Genomic DNA, 23,342 nt, shown 5'->3' with positions numbered 1-23,342 from the left:
CCCGCAATGCCTCGTCTTTGTCAGTTTTCCTCATCAGAAAGGCAGACGCAGCTCTTCCTTATTGTATATTTACTTCTGTGTGTCGTTAGGTAATCCCTCGATGTATGAATACATGCTATACACTGTTACGTTAGACAGTCAAGCAATCCATCAGTTTGTGGACAGCTATGTCTGCAGAACAAATGATCATCCAACCCTTTTATTACGCAGTGTCAGTCTTGTTCAGGCTTTGTTATGACTACAGTATAAATCCGCATTTCACCACAGATGGAAATATGAGCAGTCTCTCTGGGACTGGAGAGAGACTTTAAACATAAAGCCCGCTTTCTGTGCTCTCACTGCACTATTATTATGGCTTTGGTTTGTGGCTTAATGCTGTATGTAACTCGGCCCATCACTGCAGGCTTAATGGTGATAAGTACGGGAATGTACCCCAACCTCGACGACACCGACGAAAGCTGCTGCATTAAGAGGAACCTGCAGGGGGCGACATTGGGCTGAAAAAGCATAATGAAGCGAGTCGAGCCTTCTGTGTTCAGCAATGAAACATAGAGTAAAAACATTGCTCTACCAGCGTTTTTGCCTGTTTAAGCCTAATTTACTATGAAATGAGAACATTTTCTCAATCATGACCAACTTTTGGCAAACCTCTACAAGCAATTCTAGTACATTTATAAAGCACCTTTTACAGACAAAGTAACAAGGTGCTTGACACCTAAAAGAATACACAAAAGGAAAACGTATATTAAAGAACACACATGAAACTTCCCAAATGCCAAAAAAGAATGCCTTAAGTGTAAAATGAGTACAAGGCACCAGCAGTAACCTACGCTTCAAAGACGTAACAAACATCTTGGAAGAGTAGGTCAGTAAAAGTTCGGAGAGGGTCTGTGGTGTCTTAACCATTCAAAGCTTTGAGAGTTAAAACAAGAACTCCAAAGCTAAGAGGAGGCAGAGTGAAGATACTCCAAAATATGAGAGATATGAAATCCCTAGCTGTATTTTAGACAGACTGAACCTGATTTAAAGATGATTTTTCAAGACATTTAAGTAGACAGTTGCAAATATTTCAGCGGGAAAAGATAAGAGCATGAACAATTTCTCCAATTCCACCTTGGAAACATTTCATCTTACCTCAGCAGTGTCCCTGAGATGAAAAGATCAAGTCAGCTTCCTGACATAAAAGCCTTAAAGGCAGGTAACTGTCCAAGATAACCCCCAGTGTTACACAAAATTTTAATCTACAGAAGATCTCGCAGATCTGAGGTATTGTTTGATCTTTGGGATTAAATATCTGAGCTACTGTTTAGTCAGAAATGTAATTGTTGAAAATGAGCTTTTAACCAACACTTGATGGCAGTCTAATATGTCTTTAGATCTGCAAGTTTAGAAATCTGGTTAGGTGGGAAAGAGCAGAACAGCTGGATGCTATCTGCATACAAGTGATTTTAAAATTTGCAACTACTTGTATAAGAGGTAAGTAGTATGGGTCCCTAAAGAGTGTGATCCTTTACAGTACAGTGAGCATCAGCAGTTCTTGTAATTAACTTAAAGAGTAATGCAGTAATATAAGACTCACAAAATTGCATGCAGATAGATTGCACAATAAAAGGAGATTCATGAGGATTTTAATTTTAAACACAAAGCAACACAAAATGGTAAGCAGACTGCATTTATGCTTCTAGTCTAGCTCGACCACTCAAAGCTCTCAGAGCCACAATCACCCACTTTGACATGTTGACTTGAGGAGCTGGGAATCAAACCAAACTTCTAATATATGGAAACCTCAGTCTGTCTTCTCCTGAATATTGAATAAATATGTTAAAACGATTCAATTTAAAGATAAAATGAAGAGTAAGATTAACATTTCGGCCTTGCTGTAGTTACAGACAAAAACTAGAAATGGAAATCTTCAGCCCGCTTCACATTTTTAGCAGAGTGGGCTCCCGTGGCCTCATCCATCCACTCTGATTTCTCCCAGTAAGACATTCCACAGTGGAGCGGTGATAATCCTCACAAAATCTACACAGCATGTCACACTACAGAGCGCTTGTCTCTTTAGTCTGCGACTGGGCAAACTCGACGCGACGGTGTTGCCACCTTTGCATACAGCCTCAACACAGTTTTCTGGAATAGATACCAAAGAGTGAGACTGAAAAAGAGAAGGAAACAGTCTGAAAAAAAGTCAGTGGGGATAAATTGTTGGCAAAAACAAAGCAGGGGGAAAATAAAAACATGCTTTTTTTCTTTCTTTCTCTTGATAAATGAGACCACAAACATATGTGTTTCATCCCCTCTCGGTCTGTAACTGTGTTCTTATTTTTCTGTTCTGCTGTGCAACACAACAGGTTCCCCGACTGTGATTAATGGTCAGTGGGAGTCACCTGTGCTAAGCTACTATGCGAAACAGCTACACACATATGCAAGTGTGAGTGCATGACCCCCTGTAGTTATACTTTCCCTTGCCTCAGCCATTCTTTTCCCAGCTGACCATTCAGCTGTTGCCAACACTTGTCTGCTTATTAACTGTTGCCACGGCTCAGGACTCGGCGCACTGTTTTACAGCCAGTAATGATTTTAATGAAATCCCTCTGCTCTCCTGTGGCATGTAACCTGGAATACAGAGTATAAGATGTTTCAACACCAATGTGTATTAAAAAACTGAGCCAAGATGACTTGGAGGGCATAATCTTGGTGTGAAAGAAAATATCTTAAACATCCAAAGTGCTATTCACAAGTCTTAAGTCACCCCTCCATTCTTTATGTTGTAAATGTGAAAATACGAGCAGCCATGTATTGTTATTCGCTTTCTTGTAATTTCTCAGTTTGAAAAATGAAGTCATTGTGAATCTGATGCTTCAGTTTTTTTTCCTATTTCTTAAGAAAATCATTTTCAGATATAGTTCATCGACTGCAGATAGTTCTTAGGCCTGACACTTTTACAGTTTCTTCAATTTTTGGGTGGAGTCACTTTTTGGGGGGGCAAAAATAAAAATAAAAAAACCAAAAATGATCATTAGTTGTAGATTAAGTTTGAAAATTAGGGAAGAATTTATTGTTTTGCAACAGGCTGTTAGCAACAAAGTCATTTAAAATGCAATTTTCCTAAGTTGCCTTTTGTATGTAGACACAACACTGGTTGGACTTTTGAGTGTGGTGCCTTTTTATTCTTAAACACTTCATGGAGCAACGTTAAGTGGCTTCAAATAGTCAGGTACAAGGACTGGCTTGAAAATGAGTGAAAAAGGATTTAATCACCAATGAAAAACTACAAGCCTGAAGAACTGTTATAACTCAAGCACACTTTAAAATATTACAATAAAGTGTGGCTCCTTGAAAACAAAAAAGAAAAGAAGGGGTGGCTACGCAATTTTGTGAGAAATCTTGGATCCAAGGACTCTGGCATGGTTATTGGGATTGTTTGACACGAATGGAGCAGTGGAGCATTAGTCAATGAGGGTGGAAACATGTTTATTTGTTACCTCGCTAAATGTGACTTTTGCCACATTCATTTCTTGGTTTGTTCAGTGTTGTTGACATATTACTTTGAATTGTGTTAGCCTTAGAAACTGTCTCGCTGTCCGGACAAACAGTAATGTTTGTATATTAAACACAGGGAGGATGCACCTAGATCCTCTTTAGTGCCGTTGTCCCCCATTCAGAATCGATCCATCATTCTGTCCTCAGAGCAAACAGCTCACATCCGCTCCTGTGTGGAAATCTAAGTGTTCACTTCCTACCTATCCTTCACACAACCTATTACAGCCCTCATTTGGACATCCATCAAATGTCACATGTTAAATTACGCAATCTATCACGCTCTGCACTTGCACCGCCATGGGCTGATGATCTTTGTCATGCCACAATGCCCTAAAATGTGTGTTTCCTTTGGAGGCTAGAGGGCATGGCCCCGTCTACTCCAGAATTTAATGGCTGAATTTAGGCAGGAGCCATTTTTTTCTCCACCTATCCAAAGGCCACAGCCCCGGTCAGAGGTCAAAGTGGGTTGGCCCAGTTACCAAGGAGGAGTCAACCAACAGGGCAAAGCAACTGGTGCTCACTGGGCTGTGCAAACAGGAGATCTTCCTCTCTGACCGATGCATCTGACAGGCTGAGAGCAATGGGGCCTGAGCAGGTCACATTATCACAATTAGAAAAGAAGCAAGTGCTGATGAATGACAGGTTGTATAGAGCACACAACAACACGCTCATTCAAAGGCAAGATTGAGTCAGGGTAGGTGTAGCGACAGGATGGGCTTTTGTCATTCAGGTCTGTGAATATTTCTATAATGTTCCAGTTACAATGTATCGCATCATTGAATGAAAGAAAGCAGGACCGTGTTCTTATTAACTTGATGCAAAATATGCTCCTTCTATCCAGTTCAAAGTGAAGCTTCATATCTATAAATCCAAAGCTTGTGTTGTTTTGTGTTTGCAAGAAAATATCAGTTCAAGGAGTTTCATCAACTTTCTAGGGGCTGCAAATCATTCACGGCACGGTGACATCATGAGAAAGTTGTACCCCTGTTGACAAGTCCTGCTGTTGCCATGGGGCTGCTGGAAATGGCACTGTGGATCCCAGTAAATGAAGGTCGCTGGGGGAGGGGATGTGACGGCAAGCAAATAAAAGTGCCATTTGCTGCATGTTTGCTTGACGTCCTCCGAGCCAAATTCTGTTCCCTTATTGGGCCGCCGAGCATTGTGGGGGGAACTCAGAGTTGCTCCTTGCAGCGGGACCCCCCACTCTGGAGGACACTGGCATGTTTGCCGAGGGAACGGGGCACCTCGACGCTGCCTCTGGGATCCATGTGAGCTGACAGCAGCCGCACAGTCACTCATTGAGAAAGAGGACGGTTTAGGACAAAAGGCTGTCTTGTAGGAGCAGACTGCAGCACTAAATCACCATTCACACAAACAGAAATAATTAGTCATAATACAGACATCAGCCAAGAGGGAGTCATCTACATGATAAAACATAGCAGTCTGGCGTTTTTCTATCACGTGCATGAACTCTATTTTCATCAGCAGACTTTGGCCAATGCTACTCTGTATTTTTGTCTGGATGTGATCCCAAAACTTGTCTGCCAACTAGAAGATGGAGCGAAACCTTGTCTTGACAGGCTACCATCAGCCAAAACGAACCTACGGTGATCTCCAAACCATCTGATGAAGACAGCGTCTGGTTTGCTTAATGCATACTACACATTTAGTACGTTGGAACACGTTATTTCCCAATCTTCTTTGATACCTGATACTGAGACATGCAGGGCCATGCTCTGACCCTGCAGTTGCATTTTGCTATAGACACCCAACACCCTAGTCTTTAATCCTGCCATGCAGCCTTGTTGGGGGAGGTGACTGCAAGGAATTTTATGACTGGGAAACTCATGACCCACTGGGGATTAATAATCATGCAGGGAGGGGCCTTAACAGCTTGTTGAACCACTTTTTCTAAGGTTTCATCTCTGTATGTCTTGAAGTGGGATTGCAATCATGCACAACAATGCAGAGTGCAGCAAAACTGAGCAATTTATTCTATTCATCAATATAAGCAAACAGGTTAGACCAGGAGTGAGAACTCGTTTATAATTTGCCACATACAGCCCGGTTTCATCTGAAGTGCGCGGGAACAGTAAGGCTATTGCCCAACAAGCTATTAAAAAACCTGCTTCCCTTAGTTTAAGCGCTAACATGTAAAATGTGTTTAACTACACATACAGTCCCTGGGATATCTTTAAAAAGATGAAGCAGGTGTTTAGCAATATGTCTCAGTTTTTCCACATTATGAAGAAATGCTGCAGTAGCAGACTGCAGTGTGGCTCTCTGGGCTTACACTGTGGGAAAAATGGGCTTTATTTACTAAAAAAGCAAAATAAATTATCAGTAAATTCACAGATTTTTTTTTACTGTGTAACAAATAAACATTCTACATTTTTCAAATTAGTGGGCCAGATTAGTTCATTTGGTGGGCAGGTTCTGGACCGCAGGCCGTATGTTTATCAAAAAGGACCCCTAAAGTAGAACCTTTGTGCCACTGGGACCACTGCAAGAACAGTGAGTACAAATGCAGTTTAGACTAAATACATGAAAGCACTTACATAAATGTGCTTTACACAACATTCACCCACTCATACTATCACTTTTTTCTACATTTATGTGCTTTCTATCTAACATTCACACTTATGTGAATGAGTCAGTGAAAAAGGGGGAACTCAGACTTTAGTATATTGCCCAAGGATACTTTGGTATGCAGACTGGAGTGCCAGGGATCAAACCACCAACCTCTGGTTAGTTGATGATCTGCTTTACCTCTACGGCACATATAAAGGAACGGTCTAAACAAGTCAGAAACTGAACTGTGAGATTTCAGAAAGATGCGAGACATCACAAATGAAGCAGTAAGACACAACTATGTAAAACACAAACTATCAGCTATCCTTGAAAACAGCCACACACGCATTTCTTGATTTATGTAACCTTGCACTGAAGAGATGAATTCTCAGGCACAACAGAGGTCAGCTTGTGCAGCGTCCACAAGGAAACCAGAGCTCTGGGCACAGATTAAATATTGTAAGATACGATGAAAAGGAGATTGATGAACAGCACAAGGTAAATTTTCCAACATGATAAATATCCCACTTAAATAATCACAGAAGAAGAAATTTTCAAAGAAGATAAAAAGTGACTGACAATTGGGGCAGCTGGGGCAGGAGGTAGGGCTGGTCATATAATAACCAGAAGGTGGTTTTATCCCTGGCGTCTCTAGTTTGCATGCTGAAGCATCCTTGGGCAACATACTAAACACCGAGCTGCCCCTGACATTTCCATCTAAGTGTGAGTGTGTGTGTGAATGTTAGGCAAAATGGTTAGGCACAGAAAAAAAAGTTTTTGTAAAAATGTGTGTGTGAAAGGGTGAATGAACCTTGTAAGAAGAATGAAATAGAAAACCACTATAGAAATGCAGTATATTTACTATGGAGCAGCATTTTAAAGTAGTTAGTAGAGAAGGAAAACCCATCCAGCAAAGGCCAGCTGTCAAAAAACAAGGCGGTCGAAACAAATGTACAATTTTAGAAAATTGTACACAGCTGAACTGTAATTTTGTATAATAAACATACATCTACAATCCATAAACTGAAGTCAGTTTCATCAAATAAAATGAACACTAAACAATATAAAAGGCATAATAATATTCCACATGACAAATAGACAGGAAAAAGGGCAAATTTTAAATGGATTTAAAATCGGATAAACTATGTTCACCGTGTACATGTGACTGCATTACAGAAGTGTCATGGCAGATTTGTGTCAGCTTGGAGGCGTTGGGACTGCAGCTGCAGAGTAAGTTGTGGCTCAGTGTGGGTGGCAGCTATCTGGCCACTGGGGCGGTGTGTTTATGTGTGCTGGGGTTAGAGCCACGTGCACAGTGGAGGCATACACACTAACGCACTAGCATACACACACGCACACATGCATGCAAACAGAAAAACCACAGAGACTCTATTGATTCCGGCTAATCAAGGCGGCGGTGTGTTGGGGGTTGCCGCGCATGCATGTGTGTGTGAAGTCAACACATTCCCCACATTCCAGCACTTCCCAAAGAGGCACCGAAATATTAACCACTACACGAAACTCAGAAACTCGGCCTCATCCTACTGCAGGGGTTCTCCTGCTCTTTAACTTGACTGCCCTTCCTTCTGACTTTGCACCCTGGCTGTAGTTTCAACAGCAGTTTTTTCCCTTCTTTTTAAAAAAATTCCACCCACAAGATGACCATGCAGTGACTTCTGGCTGAATCACGCAGACAGCACAATGGCTCCACATATTTATGTCTGGTTGAGACTGATCCTTCTCAACTGGTAATACAACAAAATCTGACCTCGCCCAAGAAGGTTTAACCGATTGCATGTGTGCAATGCATTAATTGAATGCACGCCCTCATGACACGAGAGCCTCTGAAGAACTGCTCACCAGCTGGCTACACTGACTGGAAAATATACACGATGGTCATCATAATTGTATTTATATTGTTGATAGCTTCTTTTCTTTTTCTTTTTTCTTTTTTTGCAAAGCTGCTTCACTAATGTATAATCAAACACTTTTTGATTTAAGCCATCCCGTGGAACTTTGCACCCTGGCCTGATATTGGTTAATCTGTGATTTATTTCCCCTTTAATTAATTGTTTAACTTTTAAAGGATAAGAAACAATGTGTACTAGAAAGAAAGAAAGAAAGAAAGAAAGAAAGAAAGAAAGAAAGAAAGAAAGAATATATTCCAAATTATACAAACTCTGAAAATATCCTCATAACACACAGGATGTGTACAGCTTGCCTGATATAGATACTTATATGAAATTTATATGAAAGGGTACACAGCACAGCAGTCATGTAGAGATATAAGTGTGCGTAGGAAACACCTGAACACTCTGTGTTTGTTACCTGAAATGAAAATGCCGTTTGGCCCGGGAAAAAGGAGAGAGGGTTCTTTTGAGAACCAGTGAAGGACCCAGCAGTCAAATAATACCCACTTACCCTCCTCTTCCTCCTGCTCCTCTAACTCCATGGCTCCTGGTCTTAAAGCCAGAGCAAAAAAATGTTCACAGTAAGGAATCATTACCATAGAAACTCTGTTTGCATTTCCCAGTGAGCAATTCCAGGACCTCTGGCTTTTTAGCTGGAATCCAGACATTCATTTCAATGGGCAGTGCTGTCTGGAAAAGCTATTGTCCGTGTGGGGCACCTTACTGAAAGACATTCTAGGTGCATTTCCGTTTAAAGTGAAAAGTCAGACAAAAGGAGCCTTGGCCATGAACTGGATGTCATCTCAACAGGCTTGGCTCACAGGCTGCATCAGCTGGTGCTGCACAGCTACAAGTTCCAATATTCCGATTCTTTGTGTTTTATTTAGAGGTGATGAAAATGAAAGGCTTTCATTTAAATGTGGTGCCTGAGCAGAGTTGTGCACGTCATTCAAAATTAGCGTGGTTGGAGAGCGCGACTTTATGCTGCGTGCCCCGTCACAGGGTTGTATTCAGGTTTGTCTTCAGTCGTCTCTCCCATACTAGACTGCTGCGCTGGAACAAAGGGGCCTTTCACATCGACCTTGAAACACAGCCACCCCATCACCACAGGAACCAGTGCAGAGGAATCCACCCCAACTCTCTGATATCAATCTCTCTGTACCCCTGGCAGAGAGTCTCAGCTCAAAGCTGAGGTGAAGAAGCTAATGCACATCGTATGACTACGTTTTCATTCCAATGGAGAATCAGGTGAAAATGAAACTCTTTAACAGCTTTGTGAATATTGTTTGAGCTACTTTGACCCACCAGGTTTCTTTAAAATTGCAGCATAGAGCACTATTGTGTCCCTAAATTAGGTTCATTATGGCCAAAATGATTGAATATTATCAATGAGTATTAATTTCTAATAATTTGGTTTATAACATTTTTTTAAAGATTAGATATTGATACACTTCTTAAATAAAAGAGGTCTTTACTTTTTTGTTTTCTCAAATGTTGCTTTGCTTTTCATTCCTTTGTGTTTTGTATTTGTACCTACAGGCCACCATAGTTTTATCTAAAATATAAAATTAGAAATAAAAGCTCAAGTTAGTCAAAGTCAAAGCAGTTAAATAATTATCTTCCGATTACTAATACTTTTGTCTAAAATCTGCCACCACACACACACACACACACACACACGTATACATGAAGAGTATGCAAACATCACACATGTAAGCATGCACATGGGAATAAAAGTTTTTATTCTTCTCAGTGACAAAAAAAACAAAACAAAAAAAACTTTTTGGTTTCTTTTTTTTTTAAACAATTGTACAACCTGAAAAAAAATAACTCAGGTTTTAAACTGCAATACGTTTTTAAACAAAATAAGAGTCTTTCATTTTATACATCTGTCATAGGAAATAAATTCAGAACTGTACATCACGTTTTTTTTGTTTTTGTTTTGATTTTGAACAAAGCACACAGAGCTTCAAAATGTACAATATTCATTCACATTTTATACACATAAAAACCAAATGGGGTCTGCTACATTTAAAAGTTTGCGATTCCTCGTGCGTGAGAAAGGCGGTCTGAACACATTCCACGTTGCATCACCGGCGTTCGGCTAGCACGCTGCTTGGCAACATCCAGCAGCTCCAGCCATTGTCTCCAAAGAGTCACGGCGCAGCAGGAGAGGAGAGGGGCTCTGGGCCACTGGGCCAGTCTCCTCAGTTACTGAGGGCTTGTTCCATCTCCAAATGTGGGCAGATGACCTGCTCAGTTAGTGTCCACGTGACAGGGGTTGGTGCCCTGCTGCTGTGCCTCATGATACAACCGCAGGAAGTCTTTGTAGCGTGGTGCGCAGCCCATCCAGGCTTCCCCAAACCTCACGGCCCCAGTGAACAAAAACTCCCCCTCACCGGACCTCACCCCACACTGAAGGGGCATTTTGATACGGCCAGTCCAGCTCCGTACCCTGACACCCCCAGATACAAAGACCTGGGTTTTCTGTCTGTAAAGGCGACTGATCTCCACAGTGACAGATGAGTGCTCCTCCTCCTGATCCACCTTCCTAATGCTGCCTCGTGCCACTGGAAAAACCAAGCAGGAAGATGGGATTTAGAGACTGGTAACAGCAATATTTCAAACTGTGTGTTTGTATTGGACATCGACGCCAACCATGCAGCAGCAGGAAGCAGGAAGCCTATAATTCTTCAAAACAGCACTTACCAAAGTCACTTGTGCAGACAGCTAGAAGCACTTCAGTGTCACTGCAGGGCTGACAGGACGCTATGTGGAAATAAAGAAAGAGGGTGGATGAGTTCAGAGAAAAATGGTGTGCAAATAAAATTAAAAAATGCATGTGGCGTGATAAAAATCGTGTTAACAGGCCCACAGACTTCCAGTAAACACACATCTGTGGCTGTGTTTGAGTAAGTGTTCCTCACATACAGACAATTAGGGTCACAGTCATTTCCATCCTGACAAATGAATATTTATTTAGAAATGAGAGACCAGGATTCAGCTGAGCTCAGAGTTATACACCAGACAAAGGCACGCTGCTGATAGTAAGCACAACTCAAAAAGCTAAGAGTGTGTGTGTGTGTGTGTGTGTGTGTGTGTGTGTATGCATGTCTAATGCTCCTGGGAGCTGTTCAGTCAGCTTCCCTTGCCAAAACAGGAACCCCTTGACACCCCATGACAAACAAGGACCAGATGACGGGTATAAGAACAGCAAAACTAGTAGAGGTTACATCTGACCTGAGCTCTCACAGCACTCCAGCAGGCCTACTTAGACTGCAACTATAACATCAAGGGGGGCCCACATTCAGAAGAAGCAAACAGAGGATAGATTTTGCCGGTTTCGTGCACATCTTGCATTACACAGGCACAGGGCAATTAAAGTGCAGGTAATTTAGTTTCCAAAAAGAAAATGTGAATTAAATACAATAGCCCACATCAATTATTTAAAAGTCTGCTCCAGGCACCATTTCACCTTTGATTGGGGTCTGCATAGCAGCAACTCAGCCTGCCCCCTCGTCCAGACTGTTTTATAGCAGTAGAAAGGGCCCTTAATGAGAGCAGTCAACTCCGTGATTAGTTGACTCAGGTGGTCCTGTGGCTGTCCTAACCAGAATGCCTTTATTAACCCCTAGACCTGCTTTGGTTTTCCTTAGTAGTACTCTGAAGCAGGTGGGGGTAGGAGGAGGAGTGGGAGCAAAAAGAGGACTGTCTAGTCAGCAGTGGGTTGAGGGTGAGGAAGGAGCAGTCGTCTGACCACAAAATAAGTGGAAGAATGTTTAAAAAATGTTAACTCAGGTGGGCCCGGTGCACTGGAAAGCACCCTAATTTGCACAACCAGTCATAAAACTGAGCATAAATATTAATTTGGTGTGTGCAATACATCTAATAAGACTTCTTGCCAAAGCGGTGATGTTCACCCTTGGTCATATTTAGGAGCACAGCTTAACCTTATTTTTAGCTTTTAGCTGGATTGTCTGATGATGGGTGTACAGAGGTGAGGGATCTTTGAGGTCAGCTAGTGTAGCAACACAAGGCACTGCGACATCACTAAAGAGGGCTCAAGGGTCAAACAGCCACAAGCTTGGATGGCTTAGTAGCAGCTGGAGAGCCAAGACTTCAGAGAGGCCAACCTCACCCAGAGCAGAGGTTGGTTTTTTTTTTATGTTTTTCTCCAAGGAAGTCAAACATGAAATAGAACCGCAGGAATGGGCTGAGAACCGAGTCAGCATCTCTTTCTGGCCCTCTGCACATGCAGCGCCACTCTGATCAGAACCACTTCACAGGAGCACAGAGGGATGAGGGATGGGAGGAGTGGCAAAGGAGGGAGTGGAGGGGCACATTAGAGTGTCCCTGAAACATCTGGGACCAGATGCATTCCACTGTAATGGAGCACAACTTGCTAATACCGCTCAGCAGAGACGAAACCCACTTCAAACAACTAGGAAGGGGGGGGGGGGGAACGAAAAGGAAAAATACGAGAATGATAAATAGGCAAGAAAGAAAATTAAGAAGTAGGAAATAGTGAGACTGAAGACAGGAAAAGGGAGAATAAGTCAAGCGAGCTGAAAGGGAGGTTAAGGGAGTGACAGCAAGGGAAATACAAGCCTATATGGTCCTAGAAGTTCCTCCCAACATCTGGTTGGAGATACATTCCAATTTGATGGTGAGCAACTCAATCCCAGCACAGTAGGTCAGAGAGAAGAGGAAAAGAAGAAACATGAAAAAGAAGGAGGAGCAGCAGCAATCAATCTGTGACTCCAGGCTTCAGATGACACGAGACCAATGTCTTTGTGAATCATCCCAGTGCTATCTTAGGCCACATTACAGCAGCAGATTATACTACAGAGCTGAGCCGAGCGAGCTAATGCGGTCAAAACAACTCCTACTCTACGTTTAACCCTCTCTCTGTCTGTTTCTGTCTGCTGTGCCAGATAATGACGCAGGATGTGAATATGTGAACCAAGAGAGCCGTAAAAACAGATGTGGGCCTGATACTGCTCATATTTTGCTTTAGGTGGAAGAGAAGGGAAAAAAAACATAGCTGCACAGCTTGAAAATGTGCAGGTTTGGCAGGTACGCAGCGTGAAAATACACGGCTGTTTTTCCATTGGAGGCCCTCTGTTTGACTGTGCCCCTCCACACACAAGCCAGGCAAAAAAGAAGAAAAAAGAAAACAATAGAAGCTTACAGTGCAACGTTCAAGTCAAATCCAGTCAGAATGTTTGTAAAATGAGCTGAGAGGTGAACGTTTTATCCCGAAAAACTAAAGTTTAAAAGCCGATTTTGACCTTTTAATCCTCACGGTGAAAATATGAGTTTGACAAGAACCCCCACCCCCCAAAAAAATCCTTAATGTAAACACAATGCTACTAGAAAAAAAAAGTCTTTGGATGTAGTATTTGCAGTGTGCTGGAGCAAATGTTAAGTTTCCTACTATTAGAGTCCAACCTAATAAAAGTTTCCACCAGTAGATGGCTGCATTTAGTGCTCGGTGTGCACCACAGGGGCAGAGCACAAAGGCACTCAGTTCTAGAGGGAATCTAAAGTAAGGCCTTTATAGGAGCTACACAGATCAAAGAAGCAGCAGTTTTCAGGGGTATCACTAAAGATGTCAAAGATGCATCTTACCAACGAGCAAGTGCGGCCCCGCCTTGTGCCTGTCACTGACCAGCTCGTACTGGAACGCCGTAATCCGCCGACTGATGTCCATGTGGGGGACAGCCTCAATAAAGAGGGCCCCTTCCTGAATGCCGAAGCAGTGCACCTTGCCCTGAGCCTGGTCCTGCTCAGGCAGCAGTAACCTCAGCTTGCCGTTGCGGTCCAGGTAGATGTTGGTGCCGCTGGACTCGGCGGAGGGTTTAATGCAGACAGAGAGCCGAGCGGCGGCGGGAGAGACCATGTTGGGTCGGAGGTTGACGATGATGGCCCCTGTGGGATAAAGCCATTCCAGAGAGCCTTGGGAGCAACGTAGGTACACCTGCTCCACATCCCTGGTGTGGCCTTCATGGGTCAGACCGCTGGATAAAGAAAAGAAAAAGGCACAAGCTGCAATAAAAGTGGCATTTCTCTGGAAAGCTTTAATTTTTTTCAACCCCCCTTTACCCAAATAAAGAATAAAGAGACTTATTCACTAATCTAAAAATGATTTTGGGGGCATTTATAGCCTGAATTAACTGACCAAGTTGAAGACCTCTGGCAGACCCAAAGGACATTAAACCACATTCCTCCTGAAGCATTATTAAGGCCGTGCGCAAGACTGGCTGCATGACCAGTCACGAGCCGGAGCAGCCAAAATGACCTCAGCTCCCAACACACACTCCCCGTACCGCATTGTTCCGCCCAGCGCTTTGGCAAAACGCATCACTGGCAAGCTGCCTTTGGGAAGGGTTTGGAGGCAGAAATGGATGAATGGAGGGACACAGGGGCTTCTGGGCAGACAACAGCAGCAACAGTAGCTGGGACTGCAGCATGCAAGTGCAAATGCAGGTCACGCACCGAACCTCCCCTTGCTTTCAAGCAACCAAAGAGACTGGAAGAGACTTGTCCGGGCAGCACTTCGGCCTCTGGCGCCAGCATGACCAAATGACTCCCTCCAGAACTTAATGCCTGGTCGGGATTTGAAAACTCCGGCTCTGTCAGTCATTCTGTGGCAAAGCCTGAGGCAGGAAGCCATCAGCAGTCTACCAGCATACACATGCCAAGCTAGCGGTTTGACTCCGGAGGAGAAACGCCCAGTTTCCTGAAAATGAGATGCTGAAATTCAAAATTTGCCATAGATCTCAAAAGGAACCCGCAGCACATGCTGAGCATATGCCTCTGCAGCCCCATAACCAGGCTCTCCTCAGCATGCCTCTAATTAAGTCCTTTCTAACTTCATCACTTCTGCAGGCAATTAAAGGAGATTAGTCAAGAGTCTGCCTAATGAACAACAGATTATTGGTGGAAAGCTCAAAAGTATGGGCAGCCCCTCCTGACTGCAGGATGATGAAAAAAAACAACAACAAAAAAGAAAACCACACTTATTTAAGGCGCAGTTCTGAACTGCAAAACAGATTTCAGCAGATGTTTGATGGGAGGTGAAACTTTCCAGTGCATGCTTCATTTCCTGACGTTTATCAATCATACATCTCTGTGTGGCTACCTTTAATACTTTGAGCCTATGAGTGTGTGCATATGTCCAACACACACACACACTTTCTTTAGGGGAAGGGAGGGGGGGAATAAAACATAAGTAAAAAAGATAAATAAATAAAATAAAAAGGCGATTTGTGTGTGGGATGTCATAAACATGTTATTTTCGTATTCCAACGTCCTCCCATCATGTTATTAAAATCTTTGGTTGAACCATCGTGTCATTCATACGTCCAAAACAACCCCAAACACACGTGTCTCTGACATTACTACATTTTTCACACACAAAAAATTACGGTAGTTTCTTAACTTATATCACAAACTACACAAATCTTTTGTTTCCTACAGCCACCATAGGGGCTAGCTTTGTTTTAATTTATCGTCTAACCCTGCCGCCTGCTTCCCACATCACCGCGGCGACTTGAGTTTCAGTCACAGTCATTTCAGGTCGCCACCAGCAGCTTTCATGTTTGCTCACATCCTCGCTTTTTCTTATTTAGCAGTTTAGTTTGACGTTCAAAATACATTCAGTTAAAAGGGGGGGGGGAAAAAGTCTGTAGACCTCACCTGCCCTTCCAGCTGCACTGGTCGCTTGAGTATTGGCAGAAAGAAATCCTAAAGAGAAGGAAAAGCGGCAGCAAGGAGGCCAGCATCGGGGTGAGCATGTTTATCTCGCCTCACTTAGCCTCCTCTTGAGTGAAACTACGATAAAGTCCACCGCCGTCTCTCCAGCTGCATAGCGTTTCCATGTGCCACGGTCCGCTCCGTGCGCTCCCCGGGGTTTCTTCTTTTATTCTCGAAAAGTTCAGGGGATTAAAAGCGCTTTCCCCATCAAACACACACACTCACTCAGTAGCTCCGCGCAGCGCTGACAGCCCTCCGTTAAATGTGGAGTGAGTTCAGCTCCGAGTCTGCCTCAGCAGCCCTGATTGCGCTCTACGTCACACCCGAGCGCTCTGTGTATGCTGCGTTCAGGGGCCTCATCTCAGACTCCGATTTTAGAAGTTCGAAATTTTGCGGGTTTGTGTCCTTCCAAATATTAAAGTTGGTTGAATTTTAGAACGTTATCTGTTGTAAATGCGCCATAATTAATGATATATGGTATATCAAATGATTGATCTTCAGCTGGCATAGCTGAAGAGGGGTTATTTGTGACAGAAGCATAGCAGCAAGAGTGGAGAGGAGACCTGCTGTCATGTGTGGTTTGGAGACGGTGGCACTTACAAGAAGTCAGGAGGCCAAGTTGGATGTGGATCTGGGATAGTTTGGACATGGTCATAGGAGGTTCGTGGATGTAGTGAAGGAGGATATGCAGAGGATTGTTATGAGAGAGGAGAATGCTAAGAAAGGGCGAGATGGGGGCAGACGATTTGTTGTGGTGACCCCTCAAGGAAGCAGCTGAAAAAAATAGCTATGCCACATTTAGATTAATAGAAGTTAATTACATCACCAGGAGATTTTTTTTAACAGGTTGGGTTGTAGTCAGTTGTCTAAACACAGATCATTTTCTCCGAGGGGAGACAATCCTATTCTGTGACTGAAAACACCAGAATGTTTTAAAGAATAAGTATATGGCTAATATCGAATTCTTGATATGATTGCTGATTGGAGTTAAGGTAACTTGCTTAAAACTGGTTAATATAATCATGTCAAACAATCCCCAATATCCCTGTTATTTTCTGTGACTGTTTTCTGGTTAGTTGCTCGACTCATGTAAAAGTTCCGACAGCACTTGAAAGTTGCATAAAACTTGTGTAGAAACCACAGCAGCTCCGCAGTTGCAACACTTTGACATTCGTTGAATATTTCAACAGAATAAACTTTATTTATTTTTGTAAGAAATCAGTCTGTAAGAGGTCTTTTATATCCCTCATATAAAGTGTTTTATAGTTCTGTGGGTGTCTGTCTCTATGAACAGAAATACTATTGTTTCCCGATGCTGGAGCCGCAAAGATCCCTGTCAAATAATGAGATCTTAGTGCAATGAGGGTAAAGAGGTAAGGAAGTAAAGTGGCAGGTATTCCTGGCAGTGTCCTTTCAAAGGAAAGGTGCATAGACTCAATTACCTAAAAGTGGTATGTTGGCAATACTGGCATGCTGGTGAAACTCTAGTATTATAATGGTTTAAAAAAAAATCCCCATAGTCCCTCTTTGTAAGTCAAATTAAGTTTAGCCAGTTGCATTCTTGCCTTTAGCTTTGCCATATACTTTTATAGCAACCATCAATTGTACATTATACTGAGATCTGAGGGCTAAAAAAGGGCTGACTATCAGCTGTGGTCTCATGGTTTGACTGGAGCTCTGCAGACATCTGCAAGTACTGGCCACATGAAGGAGTTAATTAATCAAAGTCAAGTACTGGTCAAGTAAAAACAAATTTGCATGTTTCTTTATGGGAAGTAATGATGGTATTATCCATTATGTCTGTTAATAATGTCACAGGGGCTCTGCGATTTAAATTTATCCTGTAATAGTTTTCTTTTCCCCCTCTTTCAGATGAGAGGGATTCTGGAAGGGGAGAGTGGGGAGACCATGGCAAAGACCTCACCACCATGTTTGTGTTCTTGGTGCCTTTTTAAACATCCATTCATCAATCTTTTTCCATTTATTCAATTAAGGGGGATTAGCTGAAGTTGCTGCTGCAGGGCTGTCTTTTGAAACATCTTTATTTAAATTATCTGACAAATCATGTGACTTGCTGCGTGTTTAATCCCACTAATGTGTGAAGTTTGTGCTTTGTACTGACAGTAGCTACAGCCATCATTAATATAAAGTCTCTGGCCCCAGACAGCTCTCAGGGACTTCAGATCTATTTTGTCTGTTGATTTGTGACTTGTAACATCATAGTTTACACATAGCTCTGTTTGCGAGTACAACAAGAGGAACTTTACGATCTTCGGGGTTGGTTACAGCATCAGTAAACATAAACTTTTCATTGCTCTAGTAATGGATCCTACGCAACGACTTCTTATGAAAAAGTTGTTTTGTATCTGGAAGCCATTTGGCATGGGAAAGAAACCTGTCTGACAAGGAAAACCAGCGCAGTTTGTAACTGCTATTTTTTTCCTTTCTGCTTTCTTGGGATTTTAAATTGGTTGTGGTTGCGGTGATGATTGACACCTCTGCGTTTCTGACCTGACATGCAGGGTGCATGTCCTAGCTTGGGCAACTCAGAATCCCCTGCAAACCTCAGAAGGATGTGCTGATGAGCGGTTAATAGGACGAGAGTGTAAAGTTGCTGTAACAATAAGGAAAACACAAATCCACAGCCTTGTTCCAGGCATTGTGCAACTTTTTTTGTTTTGCTTGTGTAGTAAGGATGAGAAGCCTGGCTGGTGTGTGTGTGTGCGCGCGCGCGTGTGTATGATCTGCTTTTTGTGTTATCTTTGCCACTGCACTTCTCAATGAGGTAACAGAAACACAAGACGTGCCCAGGCAAGACATCTGAGGATCAGTCATAATAGCACCTGCACTGATACATCACAGACACACAGTGTAATTACAAATAATGACCTTGCTTAAATTTAATTAGTGCGTTAAACCTAATTTGTACTAGTCTTTTAAGTATATGCCCTCACACTGAGTTATCACGTGCTACATGTTTCATTTAATGAGAAAGGAAGAGCTCTGCTGTGGTGAGTGTAACATCTATCTGTTGAGCAGTGTTGTGGTTATTACAGTCATTACGTTTGTGTTGTGTTTAAACTCTGGTTCTTGAGAATGTGTGATGTGGTTTCCACTGTTTGTGCAGCAGAGATCAGTGCTAAGGTTTAGCTCACAACAGACCCCCAGTGGTCCTGTAGTTGTAAGGTTTGTGGAGGACAGAGATCCAAAAACGGGGATTTTAATCACTGGACTCCTGTCTCTCATATCTGTCTTTTTTATTTAAGTGAGACATTATGACATTGCCGCACATTATTAGGCACAATTCATTAGTACCGGTTTGATAGCACAGATTTAACAAATTGCTGGAAACTTTCCTCAGATGGTCCATTTTGATATAACAGCGTCACACAGTTGCCCCAGATTTGATTCTACCACATCCCAAAGGTGCTCTCTTATAGATTGGCATATGTTGACTGTGGAGGACATTTGAGTCATTGTCATCCTAAAGAAACAAGTTTGAAATGATTCGAGCTTGGTGACATGGCTTGTTATCCTGCTGGAAGCTGCCATCTGATGATGTATACACTGTGGTCATATAGGGATGGACATCAGCAGCAGCAATACTCATGTAGTCTGTGGTGTTTAAACAATGCTCAGGCCCTTAACCGTTGATAAATGCAGGATTGATTTATCCTTTCTTGTAGTTTGTGCCAAATTCTGAATGTTGCAGCAGAAATCGACACTCATCAGACCAGGCGCTGTTGTTCCAGTCTTCCCTGAGCCAACTTTGGCGAGCTTGTGTGAATTGTGGCTTCAGTGTTCTGTTTTTTAGCTGACAGCAGTAGCACCCAGTGTGGTGTAGCCCGTCTGCTTCGAGGATCAATGTGTTCTGCATTCAGAAATGCTCTTCTGGACACCTTGGTTGTTACGAGTGGTTATTTGAGTTATTGCTCTCCTCTCTGTCATCAACAGGGCATTTTTAACCCAGAGAATTGCCCTTCACTGTATAGTGTCTCTTTTCTGGAGTATGCTCCGTAAACCCTATAGATGCTTGTGTCACAAAATACCAGCAGATCAGCAGTTTGTGAAATGCCAGTCCATCTGGCACCAACAAATTAAATTACCTTCCCCATTCTGATGTTTGAACGTCAGTCCCTCATCATAACCATGCTTAAATGTACTGAGTTCCTGTCATGTGATTGGCTCATATTTCCACGCCACAAATTTTTGAACAAGTGTGGTCAATGAGTAATTGTGAATGCTGGTTCCAGTTTACCAATAACAGGCCACTTTCAAAACTACATCATCGTTTGTATGAGCATTTACACATGTTTGAAACAATAAAATTATATGAAACTGCAGCCATACCTACCTGGCAGTCAGGTTAGACTGACTAAGTGTTAAAGAAGGGATTTATCCTATTATTGCCTTCAGCTTGTTATTGCAGTTGCTTGCTCTTTTGCTGCCAGTGTTTGTTATTTTCTCTTCGGCCACAGAATCAAGGAAGCAGGCTTAGCTCTCACTCTCCACCTGTCAGAAGTCTCAGTAGTGCTGGTGGTGTTGGGGGGAGGCAAATCACGAGTCTGAAAAACAAAAAAGCTAATCATACAGTGTGCTCTTACCGTTGTTTTTTAGACTGAAACTTGGCAGAGAAGCCCTGATGTTCAACAGAGAGGCACTGAAGTGGATCGTAAATTAAAGGATTAAGTGAGTTTGGTAAATATGTGTTATATAGCCTGGGATAGTGAGCTAGAGAATCAGTGGAGTTTCGGGAGTTAGTCGGGGGAGTTTTGCGGGGGAAGGGTTTGGTTTTTTTGTCAAGCCTGTTGTCCCAAACTCTTGCTGAACATGGCTTATTCCTTTAGGTAGCCTCCAGGTGAAAAAGCAGTCATAAAGTAGATTAGGCTGCTGACAGGATGTGATTTATATATATGTGTGTGTGTGTGTGTCCTATTCAACTCTTAGTTTGTCTTTAATGGTTTCACTTTGGTAAAGCAAGAAATCAGACTTGTCTGCAATAAACTAACTCTCTAACAGTTGTTAAGAGAACCATTTTTTTTAGTAAGTACGGAGGATGATGAATAAACTTATTGTTCACTGTGCTGCAAAAACTAAAACCTCCTAAACAGACCTATTGTTGTCTGTGGCATTTTCCTCTCTGGGTTTATTTATCTGAAGTTTGTCTGGAGTTCATTTTCAACAGACTTCCCCTGAGTGTTAAACCAGTTTGATGAACACACTGTTGCTCTTTTTCCAAGCTAGTCTCAACCTGTTTTATTGAGGCTACTATCTTAGCCAGACACACGGTAAACCGCAGTCACATAGCCATGTCCGATATCTTGTGGTATGCGCAAGCAGATTGGAAGGCGCTGATAGCATCAACAGGCCGTCTGCCTGTCATCATCCTTCTCTGGCTGTCTTCCAGATTGTCGCATTCCTCTCAGTAAACAGGAACCCTGTCATTTTGAAGTACCGGTCATATCTGAGGACTGACATGGTGTTTGTCTCTCTACCAACACCTTACATCATTTTGTCAGTCCTAATAACTTCCTTCAATGATGTTGTTCTTCCCCACAGTGCAGTTCCCACATGTCATCAGCACTAGTCAGTGGTTGAACTGTCGATGGTAAAATCCAGTCGGTGTGAGAGCGTGTGGGAGGGTAGTGACATATTTGAAGTATGCAGCAACTGGAGCATCTCACTCAAAATTCAAAAAAAGTTTTGCAAGGCAGCGCAGACAAAGCCATGCTTTTGATTCACTCCCAATGATGATGTATAGGTCATGTGTATGTGCTTGAGGGGGAAATAGAGGGAAGAGAAAAGCAGGGAAAAGGCTCAACACAGTGACATTGTCAAGTCCATGCAAATCAGCCAGTGATGCCTCCAAGCTGTTCTCATCACTTTCAGCTGTCAGCACCTTTATAATCTCTGCAGCACAGAGAGACCTGAGCAACCACAGCACTGAGGGTGCATAAAAAGATTGCGGGGGACATTCTTGTAAAAGTAGCAGCACAGACAAAGGGGAATTTAACTCTTCTCTCTTCAGATTTCACAGAAATCAAATATGGATGAGTCCTAAGTGTGCAGTCAGCCATTTTACAGCCAAGTTTGGCAATGAAACCCCAGAATCCACTGTATAAGTGTATGTTTAAACCACCTTTTCTCCATCACAGGCAAGACGACTTCCGCTCACCAGATTAGCCTCAGTGATCGGATTCTCATGGCTTCCTCTGGCCCACATCCCTCCTTCTTCTTCGTGGCCCTGTGGCATGAGAGCTTCCTTGATGGGTGCGCTCATTCTTCGATTTGCATGATCAGTCCAGGATGCTGGGCACAAAAAGCTTCAGCCTTTAGGCTCGCTGATGCTAGGTGACAGCCATGATAGACTCAGGAACTGTGGGGGTGGGAGGGAAGAAGCAAGATCGCCTTCTTTTGTAATTCCTAAGTTCTCTGGCTCACACAAGGAGATCGGCTCTTTCTGTCTATACCCGCATACTCTGGCATCGTTCCTGGGCAGCGCCTAATCCTTAAGTCTCTTGGAGTCTCTGCAGCACATTCTAAGATTGGAGTAATATTGATTTCATAAAGGCCAGTACAGCAAAACAGATTTTTTTTATTGGAATTTTAACATCACGTCTGCTTTGTGCAGTCAGAGATGCAGCGATCTGACAGTGCAGATGCGGTTTAGTGAAACTCCCTGGGTATTGTCGATTGATGGTTGTTGAAGTTATGTTTTTGGTTTAGGCTTTCTTTTTTATACTTAGAGAATGCGATCTTTGAGGAGATGCATCCTGGCTTTTGCCATGTGGTTTAGGGTGAAAAGTGAACAAAGACAACTTAACCATGCACACACTTGCTGATTTACTTTTTGAAGCCGTGTATAAACAAAAGAAAGCCAGCTACAGCTACAGTGATGAAAATGATTAGGTACAGTTACTAAAGTACTGCAAATGACCTAACACTAGAGACATATAATGTAGTTCTTACTGTTACACGTGCATTTGACAGCTTTATTTACTTTAGCATTTACACACAGGCGCCACAGCCCTGAATTTCTCCAGATGTCACCCTACAGAGGTGCACGTGAGAACACAAACCCCTACACTGAATGGGCTCTAACCTGCCAGCCTCCTGGTCCAGAGTGTGTGTAATGTCCAACTGCCCCTATGTGAGAACAGTACAGATACATGTTAGGTAAAGTCACTGCAAGCAAGGGGGCATCCTGCCTCCTGTAGGTTCAATCCAAGCAGCAACCTTGCCTAAACTAAATGCTATAGGTACTTTCTTCAATTACTATAAAGAGTGACTGTGTCAAAATGGCTTTGATGGCTACATAAACATGAAAGTTCTAATAATAATAATGGATTGCATTTATATAGCGCTTTTCGAGACCCTCAAAGTACTTTACAATTCCACTATTCATTCACTCTCACACACTGGTAGAGGCAAGCTACAGTTGTAGCCACAGCTGCCCTGGGGCAGACTGACAGAAGCGAGGCTGCCATATCGCACCGTCGGCCCCTCTGGCCATCACCAGTAGGCGGTAGGTGAAGTGTCTTGCCCAAGGACGCAACGACCGAG

General features: G+C 42.8%; 1 protein-coding gene across 1 annotated transcript; it reads right to left on the bottom strand.

The window, feature by feature from the left end:
* Positions 1 to 9,746: 9,746 nt before the first annotated feature.
* Positions 9,747 to 16,090, bottom strand: metrnla (meteorin like, glial cell differentiation regulator a). Its single transcript, XM_082531972.1, has 4 exons — positions 15,723 to 16,090; positions 13,653 to 14,041; positions 10,731 to 10,790; positions 9,747 to 10,591 (listed from the first exon to the last, which is right to left on the bottom strand). The coding sequence occupies exons 1-4, from the start codon at positions 15,818 to 15,820 to the stop codon at positions 10,278 to 10,280; spliced, it is 861 nt and encodes a 286-aa protein (XP_082388098.1). The 5' UTR covers positions 15,821 to 16,090; the 3' UTR covers positions 9,747 to 10,277.
* Positions 16,091 to 23,342: the final 7,252 nt, after the last annotated feature.

Source organism: Aulonocara stuartgranti, assembly GCF_965226115.1.
Source record: "Aulonocara stuartgranti genome assembly, chromosome: 4".
NCBI classification, from domain to species: domain Eukaryota; kingdom Metazoa; phylum Chordata; class Actinopteri; order Cichliformes; family Cichlidae; genus Aulonocara; species Aulonocara stuartgranti.
Note: the sequence above shows the minus strand (reverse complement) of the source record. Positions and strands in the feature narration are given on the sequence as shown.